The sequence below is a fragment of the Leptonotus elevatus genome, chromosome 7 (assembly GCF_054856555.1).
Source record: "Leptonotus elevatus isolate MCC_2025b chromosome 7, RoL_Lele_1.0, whole genome shotgun sequence".
NCBI classification, from domain to species: Eukaryota; Metazoa; Chordata; class Actinopteri; order Syngnathiformes; family Syngnathidae; genus Leptonotus; species Leptonotus elevatus.
Window position 1 is genome coordinate 13,820,869 of NC_141245.1, and position 22,118 is coordinate 13,842,986.

General features: G+C 38.2%; 2 protein-coding genes across 2 annotated transcripts; both read left to right on the forward strand.

Annotated features, from left to right (window-relative positions):
- Positions 1-2,608: 2,608 nt before the first annotated feature.
- rbm7 (RNA binding motif protein 7) lies at positions 2,609-6,543 on the forward strand. The gene is made up of 5 exons (XM_086080667.1): positions 2,609-2,804; positions 3,064-3,226; positions 4,922-4,988; positions 5,094-5,187; positions 5,769-6,543. Exons 1-5 carry the CDS (start codon positions 2,712-2,714, stop codon positions 6,129-6,131), a joined length of 780 nt encoding a protein of 259 aa, XP_085936793.1. The 5' UTR covers positions 2,609-2,711; the 3' UTR covers positions 6,132-6,543.
- Positions 6,544-8,685: 2,142 nt separating this feature from the next.
- Positions 8,686-21,073, forward strand: barx2 (BARX homeobox 2). The gene is made up of 4 exons (XM_086080613.1): positions 8,686-9,035; positions 14,055-14,373; positions 17,980-18,064; positions 18,631-21,073. The coding sequence occupies exons 1-4, from the start codon at positions 8,849-8,851 to the stop codon at positions 18,937-18,939; spliced, it is 900 nt and encodes a 299-aa protein (XP_085936739.1). The 5' UTR covers positions 8,686-8,848; the 3' UTR covers positions 18,940-21,073.
- Positions 21,074-22,118: the final 1,045 nt, after the last annotated feature.

Here is a 22,118-nt window from a genome sequence, read left to right on the forward strand (position 1 = left end):
TTGTACAAAATTGCAATTGAATTACCACAGGATGGATGGTGAAAACGTAATAGAGCCAGTCAATTTGTCACAGAGGCTTCAAGTATATTAAATCAAGAAGCCAACAGCTTGCAGCCAACTTGGATAATTCATTAATTAAGCTTAAATTGTTAAGAATTTAGTCAATTTATAGCCTGTATCGCTCTTACTTGAGCTTCATCATGCCAAAATCAGTGCAGTCCCTGAGGCATGAAGGGAAAAAATCATTACACTTTGAAAGGATTAAAAGAATATATAGCGATGACACCAAAACCCATCTTATTATGCTTGAAGAAGCTAAGCTTCTCATGCCACTTGGTTGACCTCCACTATAAGTGATGTCACATACACCAGGAGAACTTGGTTCCAGGCACTTGAGCCTCTGACAAAATCAGCCACTGTGTTTAAAAGGCCGAGGGGGGAGGGTACTTATCAGTGTGCAACAGCTAGGCTGCCAAAATAGTTGGAAATGAAAATGATAGCAGGAGCAAGAATAGTGGGCATGAGAAATGTGCTGTTGTTTCAATTGAATGCTGTAATTAAGACACACATAGCTATGAGAGGTATAAATCTTGTTAACATATTCAATTTATTGTGGTTTAAAAGTAAGCAGTCAGAAAATATGACTATGGTTATTTTTGTTAACTAAAACTAACGAAAAAACTATAATTCAAAAAACAATTAAAAAAAACGAAAATGATTTTTTTTTTAAACGAAAACTAACTGAAACTACATTTTATATTTACAAAACTAACTAAAACTAACTATAATTATAGCAAAAATGTCCTTCGTTTTAGTCTTTGGTAATCAATTAAATGCATGAGCCTTTGGAGATGATTTATTTTTATATTAACCGGAATAAGGACATTTGAAAGTGTGTCACACAAAAGTGATGTAATCTAGCAGCAGCCAAAAGAAAAGCACCTTGAGATGACGTTGCTCCCATGGTGTTTGTTTTTTTATATTGCGCACAAGTAATACACACGTTTTAGAAAAACTAAAACTAATACTAAAACTAACTAAAACTAAGCATTAATGAAATAACTAAAACTAATAAAAACTAACAGAAAAACCCTGAAAACTAATTAAAACTAACTAAATTTAAAAAACAAAACTCAAATGATATAAAAATTAACTAAAATGAATTCTGGTCTGTAAAAAATGGTGACATTTCGGAATGGCAGTAGGCTATGTAATTGCAGGCCTATGCAACATTGTCTGTTAATGGCTGGTGCATTTGCTTGATTATTGCAGACCTACATCAGAGTAACATGAGCAAGAAGCCTCCGCTTCTTTAGCTAGAACGACAGCCAGGGTCAGGAAACAACTACAGTCGTGATCAAAAGTTTACATCAACTTGTAAAGAACATAATATCATGACTCTCCTGAGCATCCAGTTATTTCTATAATGTTATTTTTTCTCTGATAGAGTAATTGGAACGGATACTTTATTGTCACAAAAAACATTAATGAAATTTTCTTTTATGACTTTATTAGAAAAGAAAAGGTGAGAAAATCTGCTGGGTCAAAAATATACATACAGCAATGCAAATTTTTGCTTACATGTCTCTTGGCCATTTTCACAATTAAAAACTTTTGGAAGCCATCCACAAGCTTCTGGTTGAATCTTTGAGCACTCCTCTTGACAGAATTAGTGCAGTTCAGTTAGATTTATTGGCTTGCTTACATGGACTTGTTACTTTAGCATTGGCCACAAATTCTCAATGGGGTTTACCCTTATGAATGTATTTTGTGACAATAAAGTATCCGTTCCAAATACTCTAGCAGAAAAAAATCCGTGTTATAGGAATAGAGAGCCATTATAGAGATATAGATATAGAGATATTATGTTATTTAAAAGTGTATGGAAACATTTGGTCACGACTGCATGGTCCAGCAACATCAAGACATAATATGAACTGCTACTGCAAATGTTAGGCCAGGCCTATACAGTATCTACTCACATGTAGCTCTGTATTAACTATTTCTGGAGGAATTCTTCATAGAGAACCCACAGATGAAAAGGTGTAATATTGTAGATAAAAGTGTGATCGTTTTTTTTTTTTTTTGTTTAAACATCCAGATTACCGGAATAATCTAATTTAATCATGTAAAACAATGCAATATATGAAAACAGAAAAAAAATCTAAAATATCCATCCAGATATTTCTCATTTACAGTGTAATCAGCTTCACTGGATTTCTTGCCCCCAAGAATGTGGATTTGATCACTAAAATTGTGATTTTAGGTCATCCAGGAGGCAAGATGTTGAGAAATTTGTTTATAAAAAATAGTAATTGTTAAAAGTCCAAGATAGCTGATATAACAACCTTGAAAAAATGTTTTTTGTTAGGCTGTAATGTTTCCAAAAACATATAGTTGACCAAATATCCAAAGAAATCCTACGAAATTACACAAGGAACCTGACAAGTACTTGTTGGCAATCAAAAACATTTGGCAATACATTTTCAATGCAGGTTGGTGTGAAGAATCCAATTCATCATCCGGCACCACAGGTGGCAGTAGTGTACACACACTTAAACAAATGGATGCTTCTATAGCATCAGCGAGAAAGAATCTTCCGTATCGTCACTATACATTACGTCATGGGCCTAGTTTCGTTTTCATCAGAGCTTTTGATAAGCTAGCGTTTGTTAGCATCTCCCAAAACGGGCCAGATTTGACACATTACAATGGGGATCGAAGAAGAAGCAGACCGGACGCTTTTTATCAGGAATTTGGATATACGAGTGACGGAGGAGCTTTTATTCGAGCTGTTCTTACAGGTGATGTTTTCTTTGCAACTGCTGGCTTTTGCTAGTCGGTTGCGAGTGCTAGCTAGTAGCACAACCCCGTTGATCGAAAGGTGCCCTCCAATTACATTCACGCTAAATATCATCGCAGTAACGTTAGTTCGCTTTCAAAGTAAAAATGAAAGTGTACAATCGGGAGAATTAAACAAAAGAAGGTTTATTGAAAACGATGATAGCAACACATGCTAGCAACGGCTATTTCGCCACAACATTAACACAACTCTCTCAGCAGGCAGGACCTCTCATCAAAACCAAAATTCCAAAAGACGGAGATGGCAAACAGAAAACTTTTGGTTTTGCCGTGTACAAACACGAGGAATCGGTGCCGTATGCCATGCAGCTCCTAAACGGGACGTCGCTGTTTGGTAGAACGATCCATGTGCAATTCCGATCAGGTATGTTAATGTTTGCGCAAATGCCGTTTGTTTTGACACCATTTATGGAATAAACATGATCCTATTACTCCGATAGGCAATTACTACAATATTCACCAAGCAGGTGAATCCAAGGTGATAAGTGAACGTTACAATTTTTGCTGCTTCTCTAACTCATATAAATGAAATAATGAAAGGCAATCTACTCTTTGTGTGTGACTAAATTTAAAGAAACTGATTGATATTCGAGAGAGATCTAAAGTTTGTCATGTTTTTTAAGTTCTGTCAAATTGATCCTCCCAGACCTGATCCAAGTCGATGTAAATGGACCTCTTAAATTAAATATAAATGGAGGTGAAATGTCTTAGGAACCAGTTGCGATTGTTTCAATGCCCTTAGAAAAGGGGCGGGAGTGTTGTTACTTGGCACATAAAGACATGTACAAGACATTCTGGCGGATCAAATTAATTATACTGCTAAGAGTAGATGAATTTCAGTCACAAACTCCTTAACCATTGTTAATTAAATGGAGCAACTATGTCACCATTGACTCGTTCTCGTCTTATTTTCCAAGTGCATGTTAACTATTTCACTGTCAGCGAGGCCTTCGGTTTATGCTGGAGTTCCTCTACGAAATAACCTGAATTTGTAAATATTTGTTTGAAAAAACACTTCGGCTGTGGAAATAAAACTATACAATCAAAAAAACAATCAGTTAAAAAGGAGTATATATATGGCAATAACTGCAAATAGTAAATATTTGTTTGAAAAAACACTTCGGCTGTGGAAATAAAACTATACAATCAAAAAAACAATCAGTTGAAAAGGAGTATATATATGGCAATAACTGCAAATACTGGTAATGTAATGTAATACCAGTAATGCACAGTTTTCTATTTTGAGGGCTTGTCTAAGCAGGGCACAATATGATTGAATTTCTGCAGAGAAGGTTTACAATAGTTCTAGAATTTTAATTATAATTGGTTTGTATTTCATTTGAGTTTTGTTTGTTAGATTTAGTTTTGATTAGTTTACAGAGTGTTTGTTAGTTTTAGTTTATTTTCAAAAATGTCTCATTTCAGGTGAGTTTTTATACATTTCTGTGTTAATTTTTGCGTGTGTATTTCTTGTGTGCAAGATTAATAATAATAATAAAAAAATTGCGGTCATTATTGTGTAGTAAAAACTCAGCAAAAATATGTTCAAAACAACCATGTAAGTGGGCTATTGCTTGTATAGTGCTTGTACCTACAAAGTACACAAAGTGCTTTAACACTCCTCATTCACCATCCACAAATCAAAGGTACTGTATAACAGGCAAGTTGATTAAAAGACAAATAATCGACTATCAAATTAATGGAGAAGTATTTTAATAATTGAGGAATCAAATTGGAGACATTTAACTTAAAATTGTCCAAATCCTCTGATTTCAGCCTCTCAACGGTAATTATTCTGATTTCTATCATCCTTCATGAAAGCAGATTGATTATATTGTGTTTAATGAAAATAAAATATTGGTAAACATTTTCTTTTACGTTACAATACAATGACTGAACGAGTAACTGAATCAGTTTCAAAAAGGTTGGTGAGTACATCAGCGCTCTATTGTGATATTGCTTAATTGTTGTTTAGTGGTCGTTGTAAAAATATGTAACTATTACGTATTATAACAATTTGTCAGGCTTATAACTGTTACTAATGCAATTTTGTTTATAGGCAGCACCCACAATAACAGTCCTGGGAACTCGAGTCCTACAAGTACTCCTAATCCTCATGGACTGAGGTGAGCTTGGAGAAGTGGCTTTAGTTAAGACCGACACTTGCGGTTGATGTCACTTTTGTGTGTGCTCGATGGGGAGATAAATATTTGATTGTGTTGCTCTTGCAGGGTTCCGCCACAGTTCGCGTCTCCTCCACACACTCCTCCTACTCTAATGCAAAGGTCTTTCTCGTCCCCTGATAGTCTGCAGAAGCATGCCATGGTAAGCCCTCTTATTGTAGATGGCCAAATGAAGCTTCATGAAGCACTTGTGATACTTTTTCACTCCTCTAGATGGCGCTCTTGGTTTAAAGATGCAATGGGAAATGAATCCATTTCCATTGCACCTTTAAACCATGAGCACCATCTAGAGGATTACAAAAAAATATTGAAAGTATTTCATGAAGCTTCATGAAGCACTTGTGATCTTTTTTGACTCCTCTAGATGGCACTGTTGGTTTAAAGATGCAATGGGAAATTAATCCATTTCCATTGCACCTTTAAACCAAGAGCACCATCTAGAGTTTTAAAAAAATATATTGAAAGTGTTTCATGAAGCTTCATGAAGCACTTGTGATATTTTTTTTCACTCCGCTAGATGGCCCTCCTGGTTTAAAGATGCAATGGGAAGTTAATCATTTTCCATTGCACCTTAAACCAGGAGCACCATCTAGAGGATTAAACAATTTTAAAGTGTTTCACGAAGCTTCATTTCCAATCAAGACTACATAAAGTGCAGCTTGAATTTTGTTTGATGCCCTCTTCCAATACAAAATGTATGAATTTCCGTTCTTCCATTCCAAGATGAACATGATGTCTCAGCAACAGATGCAGCAGCTTCAGCAGCTTCAGCAATTGGCCAACAACTTCTCCAAGATGCCGAGGCAACCGTCTCCAGGGGGCGCAGGCAGCTTCAGGCAGTGTGACAGCCCCCCCTACCAAACCCACTCATCCCAGACGAACAGCTGCAGAAGAAACCAGCGCTATGCTGACGACGGCCAGAGACATCAACAGCAGCAGCAGCAGCAACACAGCAGGAACAACCACAACCAGCAGAATGCCTGGGGGGGCGGCAGCCATCACCGCGACGGCCGGGGTGGCAACAGGCACCATGATGACAGGAGCGGTAACCATGGTTACCACGATGGTAGGTGGAGACGCTACTGATCTAACAGACTCATTTATGAACATGTCAACATATGCTCAGGTTGTTTTGTACAAAAAAAAATCGAGTATCTTAAACCTTTTTCTTTTGTTTACTTGAATAATGTTTTTAAATTTGTACATAATGTGATCCGGATCACATCTGGCTAATGACAGAAATGTGATTCTTGTTTAAGTTGACAGAAAATGACATGGCTTTTGTATTGTTTAACCCCAAAAAATTGGTGCTCAGAGTAGTTGTACAATTTTCAGGTAATTTTCAAAAAAAAAAATTCCACCAGCACCACCTATTGCGCAACATTGAGCTCTCAGCTCATTAAAAATGTTACTTTTTTATTTTTTAATCTTGACTTTGTAAGATGAAAAAAAAATCATGTTTTAAAGTGATCATGATCATAAACATTCTTTGGCTCAACATTTGCATCCTGTTTCATTGCTGCACAAACTATTGTATGCCGTGGGGATTCGTGGAACGCGTGGCCTTATGTGCACCTATAAATGGCCCACTGTGTAACTAATATGCTTGTGCTGCGGGTTAGGAAGTAATCTACAGGTGGCGCCACGCATATCCTTTCAATGAAGCCAATTACCACGGTAAACGTATCCCCGGCCACATGATCGGCTCCTACATGTGACCTTTCTATTTAGGATGTTTTCGAGGCTTGCCGTGGATTTGTCACCCACTCTGTTCGCTCCGCCACGTGCAATTACGCGAAGGTGTTTCTTGTTACCCCAACGTGGACGCAGACCAGCTATTCTGGGACAATCCTCTTGGAATAGGAACCGCTTTGATCCGCCGCATCTCATGTTGCTATCGTTCTCTTCGCATCCGCGACCAGGTGTCCCGGCAACAAAGTGATGATCACATCCCATAACAACCAACGCCGGAGGTCATAATCTAGCCTTCCGAAAGTGCTTAAAGCCGCAGAGAGGCGCAATTAAAGCGTCGGCTTCATTTGGCAGTAAAGGTGTATTTACACTATTCTGTGTACTCTAATCAATTTTATCCTCTGCAGGGTGTCAAGCGGAAGGCCTTTATTATTATTATTGTTGTGACACATGTGGTGGTATTACTGCTTTAATTGCTTGATCTGGCTGGCGTCTCCTGCTCTCAAGCAGCCAGATTAGACAGCATGCTTGCTACTGGATCCACTTAAACTCCACCATAACCCGATGACCAACATCACACCGTCAACAAACAGTCTCCATTAAAAATACATTTGAATATTATGATTGCCCTTCCTGATAGCTTATAGCCAAATTAAACAAAATCAGGTACACCTACCACAATTACAGAGGTCCGGTAGCATAATACTTGTGCTTTTTTAATTACATTTTATTTATTTTTGCATTTAGTGTGTGTGTTTTACTTTTGTATGGGTTTTTTTGTGCATCATTGCATTGTGCGTGTGTACCCAAATAGGTAAGTTACCTTGTTGAATTTTAATGACAACACACTGGCTGGCCACATCATTAGGTACACATTTAGTCTAATGATGTCCAATATAGAAGTATAAAAAAATGTAACAAAAACGTTTGTTGTAATTTTCTATAATGTTTTTTTTTTTGTCATTTCATTGTGCAGGTGTCCCTAATTAAGTGACCACCGATTATATTATGACTGCAGAGTGCTAGCTCCAATTTCTTGACTTTCTAATTACTACCAACATGCGTTATACTTCATCTTAGGTTTTACCCTTAAAATGAGAAACAATTATATCACTACATTATTATTAAAAGAAAACCATGGAAATGTCAAACATCACTTTTATGAGGAAAAGTCCATTTGATTTTTGAAACTGGATGATTTTTTTCCCCCATATAAACTTCTGAACTCATTCTATTTTCTGTGTTTAACTTTATCGTTCTATTTTATTAATTGTTAAAACACAGGCAACAATTATGAATTCATTTTAAAATTAGAAGATGCATGGCTATTTAACTAATAAGGTTTAAGTTTTTTTTCTGTAGCAACGATTAATAATTAATGATTTTTATAAATACCAAAGTACTGCATTTTCACAAAAACAATGCTGTAATAGTTTTAAGATGTTGACGTTTTCCCTGTAGAAAAACTATAACTTTAACAAACAAAACTATATATATATATATATATATGTTCAGCATAACCTATACCTGTAGGCCTCGTGAACAAAATAGAAACACATAGGCTTCTCGTCGTTTTTGACAGTGCACTTGCAGCGTCAATCAAAGCTGAGCACTGCGCACGGCAGATTTTTTGTTTTGTTTTTTTAGTGTCATGTTGTGCATATTCGAAGTGAGCATGCACAACAATTTTAACTGTTTTCTAAATAAACCGTTATTAAACTAAATGAGAAATTAGGGCGAGTTCGAATGCTTCATTTAAATTTTATAAAGGGAAAAAGGAGACAATTGAAATGAATGTAGATCGTCGTCCGTATTGGTTTCAATCGCGACAGTCCATCAGAGGAGGGCGGGAACAGATGGAGGAAGTGTGAGAGAGAGAGACTAACTCAAAACGAAAGAGAGAGAGCGAGAGAGAGAAAGACCCGCGCTGGTTTATATAGAAGTGGATGCGAGTAAGCGCGGGTCTCAGTCAGCTCATCTCTAACCAATCTTCCTTACACAAAATGAGAGCAGCGGCACTCGTGGCGTAGCCAAGTGGTCTGACGTCTCCCCCTCCCCGTTTCCAAGTCTTTCTTGCACTTGTTTCGACACTTCGCACTCAGCGAGCCAACATGCACTGTCAAGCGGAGGTGAGGCTCTCCTCCCCCGGCCAGCTGAAGGCTGCCAGGCGACGCTACAAGACCTTCATGATCGACGAGATCCTCTCCAAGGAGGCTTGTGATTATTTTGAGAAATTTTCCCTCTACTCCGTGTGTCCGTCGCTCATCGTCCGACCGAAGCCTCTTCACTCTTGTTCTGGTAAGAAAAATATTTTTTTTCAACTCACCTGATTCATTCAGTTGCCCCAATTGCGAGTTCAGCGCGTGGGGACTTTGACGCACGCCTTTACGCAAGGACAATTGAATATTTAGTGTATTTTTAAAGTTATCTTGACAACCATCGATATAACCTATATGTAAGAGGTGCCGTGTTTAATGCAATCATTTGGCTGATCCCTTACGTAGGCCTAAAACATTTTATATTTATTTAACATGCCTCATCACTGTGCCTATCGATTATATTCCTTAATTGAACACCGTTACTATTTTGTTCTATATTATTTCTGTTTTTCAATTAGGCCACAGCATTAACACTCTGGGAGGTTATAAATCACACCAGTAAGTGTTAAGTATGAACATCCCTTGTCCTTATGGGGAGTTTATGTTAAAGTTATGTTAAAGAATTATAGCTCAGAGTGTCTAAGCTATGATTCTGCATGATACCAATTTTTTAAATGGCCTTTTATGTTAAGATTAAACCTCACACTTATATAATATACGTTAATTAAAACTGTGCAACTTAAAAATTGTTTTCTAAAATCTTGAAATTCAAAAATAGTTATAAAAAGGCAAAATGAAATGATGATAAAATTGAATTAATTTGACAAATTTAGATAGATAGATAGATAGATAGACGCGTCAAGAACAACTAATTAACCGTGGGGATTCTAAATAGCTTCCATGCAGTCAAAAGCTACTGCCTGCTCCACTGACCATTAAAGATAATTGCTCTAAAGTCTGCAATAATAACCAGTGCAACTTGATGATGACAGTGACAGTGATGGTGGTGGTGGTGGGGGAGAGGGGGTACAAAAATAGGAAAAGTGATCCCCTCATCCCTGTGATATGGTGTATGCGGGAGGGCATTATGGCTGGCACCACGACGCTCCGATGGATAGAGTAACCTGCTCCGGGGCACTGGAACACGGTGCCCACTTATTTGGGGCTGCGTGGGTGTGAGACACATTATATTCTCCAACATCTATTGCCTTTAGTGCTTGATATAGAATTGTCAGGTTGATGTGGGCCTCAGCAGTGAAAAAGTTTGCACTGAATTTGAGGACTTGGCAAGTGTCGTGACTGCCAACTTCCAGCAGATGGCGCTAAAGGATACAGCTGTCAAAATAATCCCACAGTAGGAGCTGATAAATTAACCAATTGTTGCTTTTTGGTTGGTTATCAGCTTTTCGATACACGTGATTAATTTTAACATAAATAACATAGATCAGGAAATGTATTCTAAAAAGCAAACAACATAATGGCAGCATGCGGTATTTTAGATGGGAGACATGGGCCAGGGCTTTTAGCTGAACATCCACTGTGACCTAATCTCACTTGACAACATGATGAAAAATCCCATCAAAACAAGTAAAGGGTGTTTGTGCATGCGTTCATGAGTATGTGCTGGCTCAAAGGGAAATCCAAGCCAGCAAAAGAGTTTTCATCCCATCCTAAACCCTAAATCTGTGTCAGACAATAAAGCCACCATTAAGCATAATGCTGCCTTGTTAGGCTTGATTACACCCTTGTCAACACATACAGGCAAGTATGCACACACACGAGTGCACACACTTTTCAGTTAAGATGACTTTGATCAGCAAACCATTTCCACACAACCAATTACAGTAAATAACTCAAGAGCTATCCATTCATCCGAGACTCAACCTACTGGTTTTGTTCTCACGTCGATTTGGGCTTGTCAAATAAAACATTCAATCATTATTCTGAAACTGAAAAAAATTATAATGCAATTAATAAATTAAGAGAAACAAACACCATTATATTCACTTTTTAATGCCACCATTTTATATAGAATGATTTCTCGCGTCCACAAAATATTTCACAAAATGTTTGAATTCAAGCAGAAAATCGCACGGAATAATGCCACAAAAATGTGAATTAATACTGTAGCATTTTAGCTTACACTTTGTATCATATGTTCAAAATAAATACAAAGTAAAATTAATTTAATAAGTACGCCTCTTGATGGTGTACTGTATGTCCAAAATTTGGACATACAGTACATGCTTTTATTACCTATGATTTTTTTTTTATTCCTCTCTACCAAAATATATATTTTTTTATAAATTAATTATTTAATTAATAGCAAAATGTATTTTCTACATTTTAATTGTTTTTTTAAGTGTTTTATAGAAATCATTAATTTTTGAACTCATTTCTTTAAACATGTTTTGATTAAATACTACTTATTAGGTTTCTTTTGTTTGTTTTGTTTACCTGATAAAACTAAAAACTCACAACGATTACATCATTTTTCATTGGGCGACAACTTATAAAATATTAATGTATAGGTTTCATGACGCAACCTCACAAGCCTAAATGTTTTTTTTTTTGTTTGTTTGTTTTTTTTTGGGGGGGGGGTAGCATACATACACTCACAGTCAAGTTCAAATGTAATACAGTTCTTTTTGTACGCTTCCCTTCTAAATTCTTGTAAGAACAGTCAGTTAACAAGTATGTACGTGTCCAATGGAGGAAATGTTGTTGATAGTATCTGTAATAAAAAGGAAATTGAACGTCTTGATCTATTCTTAGCCGTAATGGTTACCGTAAGCATTTCTTACATAGCGACCTTGATTATCAAGCGTATCTGTTGCACTAGTGCTCTTTGCAGTTCCTTAAACAGTTTATTTGTAGCCCATTGACAGGACGCGGCGCTTGTCAACAGCGTGTCAGATGCGAGCTCATGCTGTCAGTGGAAAGTCACCAGTGACGCTGACATTCTCCTCTTTTGCGCCTTCTTTGTGTGCCTCTCACTCAAACGTCAAGCTCTTTGCTGACAAGATGTCTTCTCTTTGTCCGCGAATCAACCCCCCCCCCCCCCCCCCCCACGCCATTCAACAGCCCATGCAGCAATTCAACTCACTACTTGATATCGTGAGTGCCAGCGGAGGTGATTTATAGCGAGAAACACATTGTGATCAAATAAGTAAGTAGTAGCTGTGCAGCACCCAAATACACAAAAAAAAAGATCTTGTCTAGGCCTGTTGTAATGGCAGCATTCTCATGCTGGAGGATTAGTATGACCTCAGCACCTTAACATGATGTCATCATTAGCCGCAGGTACTGACTCTTTGTGCGTGTGCGTAGAGAGCAAGCAGGTGGAGAATGCACACCTTTATCATGTATGCTCTCCGTTTATCTGTGCAGGTTATACAGTATATGAGCATCTTTACTACAGCGCGAGACGAGGCATGCTCATTCTTCCTCTAACATGCGGAACACGAAAACATAAAAAAAGTCAGATTCAATGTCTCGTTGCTGGTGCATTGGTGGATAAGTGGGGGATTTACATTCAGCCGCCACAAGATTACGTACAACTGTGTATATGTGTGAATATAATCCAACCGTTCATTCATACTCTTGGGCTTGTCATCACAAAGGGTCACGACTGAGCTGGAGTCTCTAGCAGCTGATTTTGAGCCAGACAGTGAGGAACAGACAAACTAACATGGCAGCAGTGGGAAGCCATGCAAATTCCACATTGATTCAAACTAAGGCTTGACCAACTATGGGCCTTAAATCATCATCTGATTATTTCTCGAACCATTTATAGCAGTTGTACACAATGCTGGTCTCATTATTTACTGTATTCTGGGCTGGACTGGCACCAAAAAATGGGCCCGGTCATTTTGATTTAGCCCACCTGCTTTTATGAATTATTATTATGAATGTGTCGGGCAAACAATGATTTCTAAGCCATGTTATTTATTTGCTGTGAGGTGAAAGTAATAATTGACATTGACCTAAAAAAAATCAAATGTTCTGTTCTCAAGACATCTTCTTATAAAATGTGTCCTCATGACATGATTCCCGACCACCCCTGGCTGCCACGTCGTAGTTCTGCCACTGTTTGGTTCAGTTTGTTGTTTAAATAGATTAAGGGGCTGCACCCTCTAAATTGTGCAAAAATGACTGAATATTGGCCCCAAAAGTCATTGGCTCGCTCTTATATGCAAGTAGCCAGCCCAGCTCTGACTGTATTATACAAAAATCTATACCATAGCCCTGTATCGCTAATTACCTAAAAAATATCAAATGAAATTTGTTGATAAGGTCATGTTATAGACCTGTCATTCAAAACAAAGCAAATGTTAATTTTTAGAAGCAACGCTAAGGTAGGTAATTCAAGTTTCCCAAGGAATTAACTAATTTACACACAAACTAAAGTCATCATTTGTTTAAAAAAATAAAAACATAATGCAACATAATCTTAAAGGTGTTAAATATGACACACATAACATAGATTCATATCCTTATAACTTCATGAATTAAATGCACGGTTCTGGGTCCATAGTTGATGCTCTCAGAATATAATAATCTGATGTCAAAAATGCTCCCCTGAGCCGTCAGTATTAGCATCAACAGTGACAACGTTTCATTTTGCTTGAAGGATGACTGTTATTGCATTGTTTGAGAGACTGTTAAAGATGTTTCTAGCAGATACTGTGTGACAGTGACTTTCATTGACCCGCCACATCCATTCAGCTAAACCTTTCGGCTCCAGACAAGTGTTACTTTTTATTGATTCTGGCGTCTCGCTGCTGCTTTGTGTGCTCTGATGGAGGGCAAGTTTGTCTGTGTGCACATGCATGACTGCATACAAGAGTGAGAGATCAAAAAAAATGGAGTTGATTGCATCGGACAGTGTTTGAGGTTTTCTTACAGCTGATTCAGTGTGTGCGTACATCATCCTGTCACCTGTTGGGATTTAACGTCCTCTGCAAAATAATCATTCATGTGAGGGGTCGAGGGGAGTGGTGTAAAACACAAGACTGCGTCATCGGGTTCAGCGGCCTTTACAAGAGCGAGGTCAAGAGTAAAACACTTTTCATAGGAAACGCTGGGCAATTAACAATTGAGCAATTGCGCACGGTCGATAATAGGATAAGAGCTTTCTTAAAACTTACAGTGACCCCGCTCTCATCTGTTGCTCGGATGTTTATTACATCGACTTACATACTGTGTGATGTCTCAGGCTCCTCTTCACTACGTGCCTACCCGCTCCTCTCCGTCATCACACGGCAGCCTCCCAACCACCCAGGCCACCTCCCACACACGGCTCCATCCCCGGGTGGAGTGCCAGCCCACCTCCCGCTGCTGTCGCCGCAGCACGGCCGAGGCTCCGAGCCGTCGCCCAGCCAAACGCCCCACAGCATCAGCAGCGACTCCGAGACAGAGCGCGGCACCCCGCGCCTCAAGAAGCCCCGTCGCAGCCGCACCATCTTCACGGAGCTGCAGCTGATGGGCCTGGAGAAGAAGTTCCAGAAGCAGAAGTACCTGTCCACACCGGACAGGTTGGTGTGGCTCACTCTCTCACTTGTACTGTTCTCCAAACAATAGGCAAAGATGAAGTTTAAAACTGACGCGTAAAGCAAATGTGGATTAAGCATTGTATATTTAAACACCAAAATGTTTAGCCAAACCACATCATTTCATTGAGCAAAAGTTTGCTGTCTTACAACGCTAATATAAAAACCTACAGACAGAGAAATGCTAATTAACATGGATGACTGTAAAAACAAATTAAAAAAATCTCTTATCGATATTGAGGGCGGCACGGTGGCTGACTGGTTAGCATATCCGCCTCCCAGTGCCGAGGACGTGAGATCGAGTGATTGTTGGCATGGAGCTTAAGTCCCCAAAAAAAGTTCAATTAGAGTGTGCCAAACACACGACTGCCACCTACCTTGTGCGTGCAAGCCTCACATACAAAATGAATGGGCCGCCTGGTGTGTATTTACACCCTGGATTGGTCGCAAGTCCAGGTCACCTGCTATGAAGTCAAAGGAGTGGAACATTACACCATCGTTGCAATATGGTTCCTTTCCTTAAATAAAGCTACATCATAGACTTTACTGACGGTGCCAATCAAAACTGAGTTGTAGTATCTATGCAAAGGCAGACTTGTTAATTGTACACATACGGGTGGAACTAATGTTTTACACACACAGCGAAAAAATAAATAAAAATACCTTTGCTCTTCAACCTGATGCAAGAGCATTTCAACTGGTGTATAAGCATCACTTAAGTGTGACATTTTGATAACCTGCATACCTGGCATAGAGTACATATCCAAAGTACAACACATACACGTTCACACAACTTTACAAAGCCGCAAACGCAATTATCAAGCGGTGGTTAAGCTAACGTTGTGATTTTTTATTTGTCCCGTGGGGAGCGTCTCGTGTAATGTGAATTTTGGCCAAGGCGGAGTATTACCTCACCATTCTAGTTCAGACAAGAGTAATGTTTTCACCCTGGAGCTCTTTAATGGTAAAATAAAGAAGAAGAAGGGGGAAAAAAAGAAACACAGCCGCATTCATGAAAAAAGGGAATGACGGCCAATGCAAGCAAATGTATTAAAGTGAATTACGACAAATCTTTCAAACACGTGCAGGTGTATATAATAGACACTTTGCTTCATACAATAAAATGACGTAAACTAGAGCACTTTTTTTTTTATTTTTAATCTGTAGTTTAGCGCTGTTTGTAACACAGTGTATGGGCCTTGATGTAAAGTTGTTGGATTTTAGATATGTAGTAAAAACAACTTTACATTCCTGCGTTCATGCATGATTGAACATTAATTATGACAAATGCGTTAATCTATCAAAGGTGTATCTAATCTAAATTTGGGGGAAATCCCTTAATGTTAAATTAAATATCTCATATATCTTGGCCAGAGATGCTGGAAAAGTCACCCTGTCTCCTCTTAGATCACATCGCCAACAGCAAAACAGCTCTGTGAGCAAAACACCCTTTTATGTACGCGTGGCTGGACCACAATTTGGTCTTGACAATAATATTGCATTCCAGCATTGACATGAAGATTAAATAAGAACATAAACCTCGGAGTTTGAACGTCTCGGAACTCGTACAAAAAAAAAAATCTGAGTAAAAAATGCCTCTGAGTTTGAATTCCTTTTCGGAGTTTGAACTCCTTTTCGGAGTTTGAACTCCTTTTCGGAGTTTGAACTCCTTTTCGGAGTTTGAACACCCAAGCAGAGCAAGCTAAGCCGAACGTACCTTGAAAACGGGTAGCCGAGCGGAGCCGAGCAATGCCGAATGCTCACGTTGCGATAGTTGAGACGATGCACTGCTCATTTCCAGTCAGATCGTGAATAGTGCTACAAACCACAGTGGAATTAGGAAGGAGATTATTGCGCAGTTGTAACTACCGTGACTACTTCTGTAAATACTGGTACGAGGACCCCCCTTAGCTGTTCAACAATGTGCTTGACGTTAAACAACGCACGCAAGGACCGCTTAGTAGTCTAACAATATGCCCAATGTTAAATACATAAACTCAGCACTGAACTAAAGCTAGCATTAACATAGCATTTATCATCAACTGATGCCATCATACCACAACAAAAAAAGTAAGGTATTTTTTTATTGTTTAAATACTTTACTGTACTGTAAATGTAAAAAACATAAATAGAAATTAAAAAAGGAATTTTCTGTTTTTGGAGCTTGGGAACGGCAAATGCTGCATTTACATTATTTCCTATGGGAAAAAAATGTTTCAGAGGTTGAACAATTCGGACTTTAAACACTTCGCAGGAACAAATTATGTTCAAACTCCGAGGTACCACGGCATTAACACATTAAAGCAGCCATGAGAGGCGCGATGCTTCAATATATCAAAATAAATAATATACTTAATCTTTATTGTTGTGATTGCATAAAAGCAGACATAGCCATATTGTACTGAGCAGCCAGGACAAAGATGAGCATACTGCTGTCCAACGTTGCAATACATTTCAATGCAATCTCAATGGTAAAATTGCATGAGGAGAAACTCCACATGGTCTAAGCTACAGTGATGAAATATCCCATTTTAATTCAAATTTTTTTTTCCGTGTCATTACTATTTGTGATACTGTTTGTCACTTTTGTTTGAACAGTGACATTGTATCTTAGAACAGACATTTTCATCATCATTAGCATCATGGCAACAGTAATAATTATATTAGGTTACACCCAAGACTAAACGGTTAGTCACAGTCCCAAAGGAAGTAGTTAGTAAATAAATACACTCAATTGTTTCCACAAAACAAAGAGCCCTTAGTAAGTGAAGTGTTTCGTCTTACAGACTTTTTTTGGTCTCGACTTGGACACAGAATAAGAATACCACACACTGACACACACACACACACACGCAAATGTTCAGATGTCCTGCTTCTAAAAGTCTTTGAGGAGAGTAGACCAAGAGGAAATCGCCTTTTCAGATAAGGATCAGATTACATGCCAGCCAGTAGCCTTGTTAGTCATGGACCAAGCACATGTGGTGGATGCATTCACTATTTCTCTAAGAAGCCACTTATTCAATGACTGATATTGGTCCAGATGTTTCAAACACTGCAGATGTGAAAAGCTTCTAACCTGACAACTTTGATGCACGATTCAAAGACAGCGGGCCTTATTTTCAAAGACAGGAGCATGTGCGCTCAGCGTATGAACTGGCACGTCTTCATTTGCCAGGGCAAGTTCAGTTTGCGCCTCGCTGGGCGCTACGGCCGCCCAAGGGATTTTTCTATTTATTACATACCTCTGGCGCACTGACAATTTGATGACAGAAATAGACTAGACTTTAGACCAGGTGAAACCAGGTCTAAATGTGGACGCAGGTGGTATAACACAAATTTGATGCTTTGATCGAAGCGCAGGCAGACATATTCTGCGCTCAGCTGATATGTGTAGTGACTAGTGCACTATTGGGTGTAGCAATAAAGTCAATAAATTCACGTCATTAAGCACTCTGATGAACTTCAATACAAACCCGGAAAAAATTAGACTTGTTAAATGAATGCCTCTATCGACAGTGCTATTAAAAACAAAGCATTACGGTGACTTGCTTTTTTTAAGGCAGCAATTGTAATCACTTGAATCTTTTTCAGGTTAGACTTGGCACAGTCCCTTGGCCTCACACAGCTTCAGGTGAAGACATGGTACCAGAACAGGCGCATGAAGTGGAAGAAGATGGTGAGTGATACCAAATAATATATTTACATTTATCATATAAAATATCAATTTACGATTTCATTATCATATATTTTTATGTCTTTGAAATAGAAAAGACACAAAAAAGCAAAATGTACTTATACTTGATCAAACTTGCTAAAATGATCATAAAATTATGACTAAACAGATGAATAATAACCTAAATTCAATATGCAGCCTGTATTGTAATGTCAAAGCCATATTTTTCTGTACATTTTGGTGAGCTTCCAAATTGTACAAGCTTTATGCCATTCGAGTTTAGGGGTTCCATATTTTTCGCGTTAAGATGACAGCTTGAAATAATTACGACACACCTGTGGGGGCAGGGTCGAAGGAGTACGCGATGCTAACGGCAAAAGTGAGCAAACACTTTGCCAAAGAGGGTCAGGTCAACAAGTGAGATTGTTGACTCCGAAGATAAATGGGTGCAAAAGGGGTATCAGGCAGTCATATGTCTTCTCTTAATGACTATATAGCATTCACTGCCTTTGACTACTGAGGCCATTCATTACAAGAACAGCCCACAGAGATAATGTGTATATTTGTAGGTGCTCAAAGGAGGTCAGGAGGCACCAACCAAGCCTAAGGGCAGACCCAAAAAGAACTCAATTCCCACTACTGAGGAAATAGAAGCTGAGGAGCGGCGGCTGAGACAGGAGGAAGAGGAGCAGCTGAGAAAGACAGAGGCAAACGCCACGCCGACTCGCGGAGAACAAACGGCGCCTCAGCTGGATCCTGAAGTTTTAAGATCTGTGCCGACCGACGACCCAAAATGCGAGAACGCGGCGAGGCCTACGGAGGACGCCGAGCGGGCGATGCCTCTCCTATTACCGTCAGAGACTCACGCAGAGAGCTAAGCTGCAAGAACACAACCAAAGACTCGATCCTTTGCCCCAAAGCCTGCAAACAAATAGTGCCTCAGGATCACTGTACATGTACATGTTGTGCTATCAGAGGAGCTACACAAATTGTCAGTGGTGAAAATATAAACATGACATTTTTGTTTTCTCCCAGTTCATGAAAGATGTCAAATTTCCTTATGAAAACAAAGGACACATTTTGTTTGTATTTGATCTAATTCTGTTTCTTGTCTTTGCACTCAGTGCCTCTGTCGTGGCTTCTAAGAGAAGCCAAAGAAAAAGCAAATCCTGTGGAGCAAAGCCTTTGGAGGTGCACTGAGCAGATGTCTCAGAAGATATGCTATAAAAAAATTATTTAAAATTGGGAGATTAAACAGTGACAGTATTTTCCTTCAGTTCATTGGACTCAGGAAATGTGGGAGTAAAAACAAAAGTGTACATTCTGTATTATTGCTGAGTGTAAATACGGTACATTCTTGCTGTTTAACTCATTCACTGCCATTGACGGCTATAGACGTCAAAAATTCATTTGAACAATTTCTATTAGTTTAACTTTTTTTTCCCACTTTTGTTAAGAGTATGAAAACCTAGATTTTTTTATTTTACACTTAGAACAGATCAAAAATTTGTGATTAATTGTGAACTAGTGAAGTCATGCGATTAATTACAATAAAAAAAAATTATCGCCTGACGCCCCTAATTTTTAATACTCTTTTCTTTTATTTTTAAATCGTGTCAAGTGATTACATTTTTGTAATTAATTGTAATTAATTGCATGACTTCAATAGGTAACTCACGATTAATCACAAATTTTAGATCTATTCTAAATGTCCAATAATTTTTTTCCCTAGGTTTTCATACTCTTGTTAACAAAAGTGGAAAAAAAAAAAGTTAAACTAATAGAAATAGTTCAAATGAATTTTTGATGTCTATAGCCATCAATGGCAGTGAATGAGTTAATTACTTTTGAGTAAAAATGTTGTGGAGGACTGACCAAATTCAAAAATGTACCCAAAACGTAGCAACTGCAGCACTCCATGTGAGTTATCCTTTGTGCTCTTTGAGACAGATTCTGCTCTGTTTAAATTGCCATTTAGGTTGAAATCAGAAGGTTAGTCAGGAGTGAAGATGATGTAAAAGTACATCAATTTCTTTACCAACAACAATTGTAAGAAAATGCATGCAAATGCAGTGTGGTCCAATCTCAAGTATACCTTAAATAGTCGCAACTTTGTGATATTTATGACAGAATAAAATTATTTATGTCACCGGTATCGATCTGCCAAGCTGCCTCACATGATGTATATGCCAAAAAGTTGGGATTTGCCTTACTGTGCTGTAACTACAGTATGTAGCATTATACCACTGCCAAAAAAAAATCATAACAAATGCTCCAGTGCCTTGTGGTTTTAGAGGGAAGCAAATATATTTTTAAGTTACTTTCAAATTTATCATTTAAGTTCTTCTTGGAAGCTTTCCAGTACATGTTTGTGAAACATTATACCTGCAGATAATGTAGAAATGTGTAAATTCTAAGATATATGGTCCTTTTGATATCTATATATATACAACAGTATTTTTAACGGCTGTTTGAAATTTGGATGATTAAAATAGTTTGTATGTCTAATGTTGCAGCCGTCCAGGATCTTTTGCTTCTCTTGCGGTGTCAGGACGGCTCCTCTTTCTGCCTCAAAAGCCATTAGGAACTTTTAAGCTGTCAGAGATTCTCCAAAGAAATAAATCACAGCCTCTTTGCCAAAGATTCACAGCAACATTTAAAGTGTCAGACATTTTCAGCCTGCAGGCTTTTGCTGTCTTTAACTGCCAGTGACGAACTTGGCTTCAGAAGCTTTTTTTCCGCCTTGCAAACATTTTTGCAGCTTGAACATGAATCCAACACATGTATTTGCAATTGTTTCGTATGAAAAATGCAGTATTTTTCTGATGTAAATAATGCTTGTTTGCTGAGCTTCCTTTCCTTTTTTTCAGGTTTGTGTGTTTATATATTTAAATGCCCGTAATGGATGCCAATTCAAATTTCCATGGTATTATTGTGGCTGCTTTGAGTTTTCATAGATTGAATTCTGTTTTTACATTCAAACCTTCTCATAAATCATAATAAAGCAACACAAATGAATTAATTGTTTTTTTGTTTTTTTTTCAATTTTGCTTCATGGTAACCCTACATACATTTATAAACATTTTACCACGTCAAATAAAATGCTGTCGGGCTGAATTGGGGCTGCGCAGATTTCTGAGGAGCCAATTGCCCCGCAACCCAACCCCCACCCTCAGTGTAGCACCATCCCTGGTTGACATTTGGCCTACGTGGGCTGGACCCTGGAATGGTTGTCATTCAATCGCAAGTTCACAACACCCTACAGTAGTAAAGTACAAATTACCACAAAGTCATAAATAACGGTTGTCAGACAAGCAGGACAACATGTCAGCTACGGCATGAATATTAGTCAAATATGTGTCGCCATTTCAAATGGTTTACCAACTCCTCAAAGACTGCCTAAGCCTTTCATTTCTGCTAGGGTGTTATTGAGTAATAGATCGGAAGCTAAAAATCTATTATTAACTTTAAGATGAACAATAAGGCATCCATAAATACATGTAGGAAATGAAGTCAAACGATAACCATTGACATATCCATCTTCTATTCGCTTATCTGCTACGTGTTTTGTAAGTACCTTACAGCCATGTTGCCCCACAATGTGTTATGAGAGTGTTTACTTTTACGTTGTTGCTGGAAGCATCTGATTGGTAGACACAATAGACCGCGCGACGAAAGCAAAACCACCAACACAAAAACACAAGTCATGACATATGTGACATCAATGGAGTTGATGCCATTCATGAGCCCGTGCTCTGCATTCTTGAGTATGATACAGGATGCTATGTTAACAGTGTAAATCTTGCTAACTTAACAGTGTTCTAAATAGATATTTATAATGTGACTTTTGCTTTTTTATATTGTTATTAAAACCCCACGCTCACAACCACTTACAGACTCACCCAATTTATTTAATTTATTTTGGATTCATGTTAGGTGTCATGTTTTGTTATTTAAACTATTTTAATATGTAAAAAAAGAAAAGTATATTTGATCTTATATTTTTGTTTTGAATTTTATAGTACAGTGGTACTTCGGCGTTTGAACATAATTCGTT